Source organism: Arachis ipaensis, chromosome B9, assembly GCF_059453495.1.
Source record: "Arachis ipaensis isolate K30076 ecotype BB chromosome B9, ASM5945349v1, whole genome shotgun sequence".
NCBI lineage: Eukaryota > Viridiplantae > Streptophyta > Magnoliopsida > Fabales > Fabaceae > Arachis > Arachis ipaensis.
In genome coordinates this window covers 107,073,976-107,084,508 of record NC_142444.1, presented here as the reverse complement: position 1 = coordinate 107,084,508, position 10,533 = coordinate 107,073,976, and the positions used below count along the sequence as shown (strand labels likewise).

Here is a 10,533-nt window from a genome sequence, read left to right as displayed (position 1 = left end):
CCAAGTCTCCAAGAAGATAACACTCTAGTGGCTACCCACAACTTTTATGATCACTCCTACTATGAACGCGCCAATCAAGGATACCATTCACAAGGGAGCAATTACAACCAAGGGTACCCCGAACAAGGAGGCAACTATAACCAAGGGAGTAACAACTCTAATTAAGGTTGGAGGGATAACTCCAACCAAGGTTGGCGGGACAATTATCAACAAGGAGGTAGGGACAATGGAAGCAACCAAAGATGGAACAACAACACTCCACAAAACCGATACTCACAAAACCCTCCAAATCAACAACCAAACCAAGGAAGAAACTACCAAACCTACATACCACCTCATAGACAACCACTTCTACCCAACCAATCACAAGCACCACAAATCACCTACCCTTCCACTTCTCCAAATAAAGATGACACACTCAGATCCATACTCCAAGGGCAAAAGGAACTCCAAAATACACTCAACTCAAGTCTTAATGGTCTTACTTCCACCCTCCAAGCCCTCATTGCTCGCATGGAGTCACCTTCTACCTCTACTCCTCAAGCTCCAAACTCTAGTGCCATACCTTCTCAATCTCTACCCAACCCCAAGGGTGGCATCAACGTCATAACCTTGAGGTCCAAAACTCAATTGAAAGAGAGGGATTCAAAGGCACCTATTCCAATGATAGTTCCTCAAGAGGAGAATGGAGTTGAGATACAAGAAATTGAAGAGGAGGAGGAAGCACATGTGATAGTTGAAGAAGAAGACCCTCAACCAAGGAGTGAAGTCCCTAGAAAAGAGCGAGTCTTAGAGGATGTGGCTCAACTAATTCCATTTTCTACATTGGCAAGAAAGGCTAAGAAGCGTGTAGAACTTGACCCAAAAATGGTAGAGATGTTCAAGAAAGTGGAGGTAACTATCCCTCTCTTTGATGCTATACATCAGGTACCTAAATATGCGAAGTTTCTTAAGGACTTGTGTATGAACAAAGATAGAATTCATGAGTTAGAAACTATTCCATTGGGGAGTTCTATTTCGGCTTTGATGGGAGCCATTTCGGAAAAGTGTGTTGATCCGGGCCCGTGTTTAGTCTCTTGTGTTATTAATGGAGTTCAATTCATTGATTGTATGTGTGACCTCGGTGCAAGCGTTAGCATTATGCCTCTTTTCGTTGATCATATATTGAAGCTCCCACCATTGAAGCGGTTGGTGGCTAGGTTTGTCTTGGTGGACAAGAGCATAATAACCGTGACGGGTATTGCGGAGGATGTGTTAGTCAACATAAAGGGTTTGATATTTCCAATTGATTTCCATATCATTGAGATGCCACCAAGTGAATCCGAAAGGACATCATCTATCCTACTTGAGAGGCGTTTTTGAGGACCTCTAGATTCAAGTTGGATGCCCATTCGGGAACCTACTCATTTGAGATAGATGGGAGAGTTGTAAGTTTTAGCTTAGAAGAAGCAATGAGGCATCCACCGGAGAACCATTCCATATTCCGGTGTGACTTGATTGATAACATTGTGGCCGAAGTGCATTATGCAAAGCTAGATGAGAAACATATGGTTGAAGAAAATAGTGAAGACCCAAGTGAAGAAGTTCAAGTGACAAGCCAAGAGCAAAAGCTAGAATTGAAGCCACTACCGCCCCACCTAAAGTACTCATACCTTGATGAAGCCCACAAGTTTCCAGTGATTATAGCAAGGGAACTAAATCCTCAACAAGAAGAGAAATTGTTATGTGTTTTGAGGAAGAACAAAAGGGCAATAGGATGGAGCTTGGCGGATCTAGTGGGGATAAGTCCCCAAGTGTGTGAGCACCATATCTTTTTAAAAGAAGAAGCGAGACCCGTAAGATAACCTCAAAGACGATTGAATCCTACCATTTTGGAGGTTATCAAGAAGGAGGTAACACAGTTACTCGAGGCGGACATCATCTACCCCATTTCGGATAGTGAATGGGTGAGTCCCGTTTAAGTTGTGCCAAAGAAGTCCGGGGTAACCACAATCAAGAATGAAAGCGAGGAGCTCATAGCAACACGAGTGCAAAACTATTGGCGAGTATGCATAGACTACCGAAGGTTGAACTCGGCCACTAGAAAAGATAATTTTCCACTTCCGTTTATCAATCAATTGCTTGATCGATTATCCGGATTTTATTGAAGGTTTATAAAGGACTTTAGTAAGGTAGCATTGCCTCTCTCAAGATTGTTGCAAAAGGACATTGAGTTTGATCTAAGCAAGGAATGCATGGAGGCTTCTGATAAGCTCAAGGTAGCATTGACCCAAGCTCCCATCGTGCGAGGGCCGGATTAGAGTTGGCCATTCGAAATAATATGTGATGCTTTAAACTTTGCCGTGGGAGCCGCGTTAGCACAATGCGAGGGTAAGATTCCATATGTCATAGCCTATGCATCAAAAACACTAAATGGAGACCAATCCAACTACATTACCACCGAAAAAGAACTATTGGCCATAGTCTTTGCCTTGGACAAGTTCCGAGCATATTTACTTGGTTCAAAGGTGGTAGTGTACTCGGATCATGCGGCGTTAAAGTATTTGTTGGCTAAGAAGGGATCCAAACCGAGATTAATTAGATGGGTTTCATTGTTTCAAGAATTTGACTTGGAAATTAAGGATAGAAGTGGTATGCAAAACCTAGTGGTGGATCACCTAAGCCGCCTTGAACACACCGAAGGTGATACCACTCCTATTAATGATTCTTTTCCCATTGAGGGCTTGCATGCAATCTCGGAAACCATTCCTTGGTATGCACCAATTGTGAATTACTTGGTATCTCACTCCTTCCCTCCTAATCTCTCCAAACGTCAAAGGGATAAGCTAAAAAGCGAATCCAAATACTATGTGTGGGATGACCCATACCTTTGGAGATGTGGGGCGGATCAAGTAATCCGGAGGTGCATACCAGAAACCGAATTCTACTCAATCTTGGAAGCTTGCCACTCCTCCGAAGGAGGAGGTCATTTTGGACCCCAAAGAATGGCAAGGAAAATCCTAGATTGTGGATTTTGGTGGCCAACTCTTTTCAAGGAATCTTCTCATTTTTGTAAATCTTGTTCTCAATGTATTAGATTTGGAAATATCTCCAAGAAGGATGAAATTCCCCAACAAACCATGCTATTTTGTGAGATTTTTGATGTGTGGGGAATAGACTTCATGGGGCCATTCCCAAATTCTAATAGTTTTCTCTACATTCTACTTGCCATTGATTATGTGTCCAAATGGGTGGAAGCAATACCCACCCGGATGGACGATGCTAATGTGGTCCTTTCCTTTGTGAGAAATAACATCTTTTGTAGATTTGGGTCGCCACGAGCAATCGTGAGCGACCAAGGCTCACATTTTTGCAATAAGAGAATGGAAGGGCTAATGAAGAAATATGGCATCATGCATAAAGTAGCAACGGCCTACCACCCACAGACAAACGGCCAAGCCGAGGTTTCCAATTGGGAGATTAAACGCATCTTGGAAAGAATTGTGAAACCCAATAGGAAAGATTGGAGTGCTAAGCTCACCGATGCATTATGGGCCTACCGAACGGCATACAAAGCGCCAATTGGCATGAGCCCCTTTCGGTTGGTGTATGGCAAAGCTCGCCACTTACCGGTGGAAATAGAGCACAAAGCATATTGGGCCGTCAAGGAGTGCAATCCAAGTTTGGGTGGAGCCGGAGTTGAGAGGAAGCTACAACTAGCGGAGTTAGAATGTTTATGGCTCGAAGACTATGAGAACTCTAGACTTTACAAGGAGAAAATGAAAGCCGTGCATGATAAGAACATAAGAGGTAAAGAATTTAAAGCCGGTGATCTAGTCCTCCTTTACAATTCTAGAGTGAGATTGTTGCCCGGAAAACTAAGGTCAAAATGGGAAGGCCCATATCAAGTAGAGAAAGCGGAACCCTATGGGGTTTACCATTTGTGCCACCCCTCAAGTCCGGATATCTTCAAGGTCAACAGGCACCGTCTCAAGTTGTATCATGGCGAGCAAATGAAAAGCAACAAGGAGATTGAGGTACTCCTTTTGGAAGATTGATAAACCCATATTTTATGATATATTTTGTGCTTAGTTTGAGTGATTTATTCAATCCTTCACCTACTTATTCATATTAATTGCATGGTTTTACTTTCTCTTCCTTATTATGTGATGTATGTGAAAAACATGTTTCCTATGCTTTAAAATTAATTATTTTAATTACCTTTATTTCCATTCGATGCCGTGATTAGTGTGTTGAGTAGTTTCAGATCTTCTAAGGCAGGAATGACTTAAAGGATGGAAAGAAAACATACAAAAATGGAAGGAAAGCACAAAACAAAGTTTTTGAAGAAACTGGCAGCCATGCGATCGCATGGGCGACGCGGCCGCATGCCAGCACGAAAAGGCATTGACGCAGCCGCATGACTGACGCGACCACGCGCCTTAAGCAGAGCACATATGACGCGGTCGCATGACTGACACGACCGCGTGACAAGAAAAACTCCGAATGACGCGACCGCGTGACCCACGCGGACGCGTGACAGAGGCCACGCACCAGAAATTGCAGAAAACGCTCATAGCGAATTCTGAAGCCCTTTTTGGCCCAAATCCATGTCCAGAAGGCATAGACCAGAGGTTATGAAGTGGGGGAATGCATCCATTCAAGGAGAGTCTCCACTTTAGTTAGTTTTCATGATTTAGATTTAGTTTAGAGAGAGGTTCTCTCCTCTCTCTTCTCTCTTTAGGATTAGGATTTAGAATTAGAATTTTATTCGCTTTTCAGGATTATCTCTTTATCAAGTTCAATGCTCTTTTTATTATTTTCCCAATTTTATTTATGAATTCTTCCATGTTACAGATTACTCTTTCGAATTAATGTTAATTGAGGTATTTCAGTTTAATATTGCTTTCTTTTACTTACATTATTGTTATTCCCATCTGAAGACATTTTTATTCCAGTAGATTTACTTTCCTCCCTTTTGGTCTTGGTTAAGAAATCAGTAACTCAGGAGTTATCAAACTCAAACATGATTGATAATTGTTATCTTTGTTAATTAAATTGAACTTCAATAATACCAATCTTTTCTTAGGAAATAAATAGGATTCGAAGATCAAACCAATTAATCCCTTGACCTTCCTTTATCTTAGTAAAGGTTAACAAAGTGGAATTAAGATTCAATTTTCATCATCATTGATAAGGATAACTAGGATAGGACCTCCAATTTCTCATACCTTGCCAAAAGTTTATTTACAGTTATCTATTTATTTTACTTGCCATTTAAATTGCTTGTTCTTCATTTACTTTATTTGCAAATTAAACTATTCACTCCTCATTCTCAAAACCCCAATTTACAATCTCTATAACCAATAATAAGAACATACTTCCCTGCAGTTCCTTGAGAAGACGACTGGTGCACAAATTGTGAATCACACTTTTCACAACTCGTACCACTGACCAGCAAGTGCACTGGGTCGTCCAAGTAATACCTCACGTGAGTAAGGGTCGAATCCCACGGAGATTGTTGGTTTGAAGCAATCTATGGTTATCTTGTAAATCTTAGTCAGGAAGTCAATTATGTTTATCAGTTGAATTGCAAATAAACAAGAGAGCATGGATTAAAGGTTACTTGTTTTGCAGTAATGGAGAATATGTTGGAGTTTTGGAGATGCTTTGTCTTCTGAATCTCTGTGTTCCTCTGTCTTCTTGTTCACACACGCACGTCCTCCTATGGCAAGCTGTGTGTTGGTGGATCACCGTTGTCAATGGCTACCTTCCATCCTTCCAGTGAAAACAATGCTCACGCGCTCTATCACAGCACGGCTAATCACCGGTTGGTTCTCGATCTGGTTGGAATAGAATCCCTTGATTCCTTTGCATTTGTCACTAACGCCCAGCCTTCAGGAGTTTGAAGCTCGTCACAGTCATTCAATCCTTGAATCCTACTCGGAATACCACAGACAAAGTTTAGACTTTCCAGATTCTCATGAATGCCGCCATCAATTCCAGCTTATACCACGAAGATTCTGGCTAAGAGATCTAAGAGATACTCATTCAATCTGATATAGAACGGAGGTGGTTGTCAGGCACACGTTCATGGGTTGAGAATGGTGATGAGTGTCACGAATCATCACCTTCATCACAGTTAAGCGCGAATGAACATCTTAGATAGGAACAAGCGTGTTTGAATAGAAAACAGAAATACTTGCATTAATTCATCGAGACACAGCAGAGCTCCTCACCCCCAACAATGGAGTTTAGAGACTCATGCCGTCAAAGAGTACAAAGTTTTGATCTAAAATGTCATGAGATACAAAATAAGTCTCTAAAAGTTGTTTAAATACTAAACTAGTAGCCTAGGTTTACAAAAAATGAGTAAACTATGATGGATGATGCAGAGATCCACTTCTGGGGCCCACTTGGTGTGTGCTGGGGCTGAGATTTAAGGAATTCACGTGCAGAGGCCATTTCTGGAGTTGAACGCCAGTTTTTGTGCCAGTTTGGGCGTTCAACTCCAGCTTTTGATCCTTTTCTGGCGCTGGATGCCAGAATTGGGCAGAGAACTGGCGTTGAACGCCAGTTTACGTCATCTATCCTTGTGCAAAGTATGGACTATTATATATAGCTGGAAATCCCTGGATGTCTACTTTGCAACGCAATTAGAAGCATGCTATTTCGAGTTCTGTAGCTTCAGAAAATCCACTTTGAGTGCAGGGAGGTCAGAATCCAACAGCATTAGCAGTCCTTTTTCAGCCTGAATCAGATTTTTGCTCAGCTCCTTCAATTTCAGCCAGAAAAATACCTGAAATTACCGAAAAACACACAACTCATAGTAAAGTCCAGAAATATGAATTTTTCCTAAAAAATAATGAGAATAGACTAAAAACTAACTAGAACATACTCAAAACCATATGAAATTAACCCCAAAAAGCGTATAAAATATCCGCTCATCACAACACCAAACTTAAACTGTTGCTTGTCCTCAAGCAACTAGACAAATAAAATAGAAGACTAATAGGTTGAGAGGCAATAATATCTCAGAGTTTTTGAGTGGCTCAGATTCTAATTAGATGAGCGGGACTAGTAGCTTTTTGCTTCTGACCAGTTTTGGCATCTCACTTTATCCATTGAAGCTCAGAGTGATTGGCATCTATAGGAACTTAGAATTCAGATAGTGTTATTGATTCTCCTATTTCAGTATGATGATTCTTGAACACAGCTATTTTATGAGTCTTGGCCGTGGCCCTAAGCACTTTGTTTTCCAGTATTACCACCGGATACATAAATGCCACAGACACATAATTGGGTGAACCTTTTAGATTGTGACTCAGCTTTGCTAAAGTCCCCAATTAGAGGTGTCCAGAGTTCTTAAGCACACTCTTCTTTTTGCCTTGGACCTTGACTTTAACCGCTCAGTCTCAAGTTTTCACTTGACACCTTCACGCCACAAGCACATGGTTAGGGACAGCTTGGTTTAGCCGCTTAGACTAGGATTTTATTCCTGTAGGCCCTCCTATCCACTGTTGCTCAAAGCCTTGGGATCCTTTTTATTTGCCCTTGCCTTTTGGTTTTAAGGGTTATTGGCTTTTTCTGCTTGCTTTTTCTTTTTCTTTCTCTTTTTTTTTTCTGCAAGCTTTGTTCTTTGCTGCTTTTTCTTGCTTCAAGAATCATTTTTATGATTTTTCATATTATCAATAACATGTCTCATGTTCATCATTCTTTCAAGAGTCAACATATTTAACAGTCTTAAACAACAAATTCAAAAGACATATGCACTGTTCAAGCATTCATTCAGAAGACAGAAAGCATTGCCACCACATTTAACTAATTAGAATTTCTCTTATTAAAACTCGAAATTTTATTGCCTTTTATTCAAAAGATCTACTACTTTATTCATGTTTGCTGATGATGAGAAAAATAAACTATAGCTTAATTGGAGATAAAATCAAAATAGATACTAATTACTACTATATGACTCCTAAGGTAAACTTCTATAAGGACACTGTCACAGAGTTAAGGCAGAAATTGGAAATTAACAACCTTTATTCTGGGGGAACGGGGGTTCCTCTGATCCTTGGGGTGCTTGGTCCTGCAAGAGAAGACTTTTGGCGCTTCAATTCCCTTAAGTCACGCCCTTGCTCCTCTTGTTCTTTAAACATATAGGTCAGCATTTGACTGTGTTCCTTCTGTTCTTTTATTATTTGCTCCATAGCTTCCCGTATCTTGGTAACAGACGTCTCAAGATACTCCTAGTATTAAGATTGAGGGATCTCTGGGAGAAATTCCTGTGCTCTCTTCTTGATGGGATCATCCTGTGCTTGTTGTTTTTCCATTGATGCTTTGGTGATTGGCTTCTCAACTGAGATATACTCAGTTATTCCCATCCTTACTCCAGCGTCCTTGCAGAGCAGAGAAATCACGCTTGGATAAGCCAACCTGGCCTCTTTAGAATTTTTGTTAGCAATTTTGTAGAGTTCAGCTGAAATCAGCTAATGAACCTCCACTTCCTTTCCCATCATGATGCAATGGATCATCACTGCTCTTTTAACTGTGACTTCAGAACGGTTGCTAGTAGGCAACAGAGAATGCCCAATGAAGTCTAGCCATCCTCTGGCGACTAGTTTGAGATCCTCTCTCTTGAGTTGATTTGGGACACCCTTTGTGTTGGTGGTCCACCTGGCTCCAGGGATACATATGTCCTCTAGAATCTTATCCAGGCCCTTGTCTGCTCTCATCATCCTTCAGCTGAGGTAGCTTTAAGATCTCCCTGATCCTGTCAGGGTGGGTATGAACAATCTTTCCTCTGACCATGGTCCGATAGTCATAGAGAGCAGTCCCAGATAGTTTCTGCTTGTCAGTTTGCCACATATTAGCATAGAACTCCTGGACCATGTTCCTTCCCACTTTCGTTTTAGGATTAGCTAGGACTTCCCAGCTCCTGATTCGAATTTTCTCCTGGATCTCCGGGTATTCATCTTCTTTCAGATCGATTCTAACTTCCGAGATCACTGATCTCAGACCCATTATTTTATGATAATGGTCTGAATGTTCTTTAGATAAGAACATCCCTTGATTCCAAAGTGGTTTTGGAACGCTCTCTTTCTTGCCTCTTGGAGTGGGTTGTTTTCCTTTTGGAGCCATGATCTTAGTGATCTCGGATAAACACACCAAACTTAGAGGTTTGCTTGTCCTCTTCAAGCAAAAGAAAAGAAAGGAGAGGGATGGAAGGAGAGCTTGGTGCAATTGTTGATGGAGGAGGAGGGGGGCCGAACCCATATTTAAAGGGATGGGGGGGTAGGTTTTCGAAAAATTGGGAAAGATAGGATAAAAAGATTGATTTGAAAAAGATAAGATAGAGGATATAGTTTAAAATTGAGAAGATATGATAGATTTTTGAAAAAGATAAATCTAGATTTTGAAAAAGATAATATGGAGATTTGAAAAAGATATTGATTAGTTGAAAAGATTTTAGAGTGAAAAAGATAGATTTGTTTTTAGAATAGATTTGAAAAGAGTTGGATTGAATTTGGAAAGAGGGATGGTGCTTATGGATTAAAATACATTTGATATTTTTAGTGGTAGGGTTTTTAGAAATTATGGAATTTAGAAATCAGGGTTCTTGACATGTTTATGTAAAATCATGCATTGAAACATAAAATTTGATATTAGAATGGAAAAACGTGTGGAAAAAATGAATTTGGCTCCTCCCTGCCTTCCTGGCGTTTGAACGCCCAAACACTGCCTGTTTTGGGCGTTCAGCGCCCAAATGCTGCTCTCCTAGGCGTTCAACACCCAGTTGCTGCCATTACTGGCGTTCAACGCCCAGTGGGTGCCCATTTCTGGCGTTGAACGCCCAGATTGCTACCATTACTGGCGTTTTCTTGCCAGTGAGCTCTTTTTCTCTGTTTTGTGTGCAGATTCCTTCTATAACCTTGTGAACTTATGCAATTGATTATTTACCTTGTTATCAATGAAGTCTATATAAACAAATAAAAATAAAAATAGAAATAGGGCAAAATGCTTAGAGGATTGATGCCCCATGGCTGGGTTGCCTCCCAGCAAGCGCTTCTTTATTGTCTTTAGCTGGACCTTGCTGAGCTTTTAATCTAGCTTCAGCCTTGAGCATTCTTGCTCAATGTTGCCTTCAAGATAATGCTTGATTCTCTGTCCATTGACAATGAACTTTTTATCAGAATCAATATCTTGAAGCTCCACATAACCATATGGTGATACACTTGTAATCACGTATGGTCCCCTCCACCGGGATTTCAGTTTTCCGGGGAATAGCCTGAGTCTAGAGTTAAACAACAGAACCTTCTGTCCTGGTTCAAAGATTCTAGATGACAGCTTTCTGTCATGCCACTTTTTTTATTTTTCTTTATAAAGCTTGGCATTTTTGAAAGCTGTGAATCTGAATTCCTCTAGCTCATTTAGCTGGAGCAATTGTTTTTCTCCTGCTAGTTTGGCATCAAAGTTTAGGAATCTGGTTGCCCAGTAGGCCTTATGTTCCAGTTCCACGAACAGGTGACATGCCTTACTATACACGAGTTGGTATGG

At 40.8% G+C, this 10,533-nt stretch overlaps 1 protein-coding gene across 1 annotated transcript; it reads left to right on the top strand.

Annotated features, from left to right (window-relative positions):
- Positions 1-3,566: 3,566 nt before the first annotated feature.
- On the top strand, positions 3,567-4,037 carry LOC107615717 (uncharacterized). Its single transcript, XM_016317756.1, has one exon. The coding sequence runs from the start codon at positions 3,567-3,569 to the stop codon at positions 4,035-4,037; it is 471 nt and encodes a 156-aa protein (XP_016173242.1).
- Positions 4,038-10,533: the final 6,496 nt, after the last annotated feature.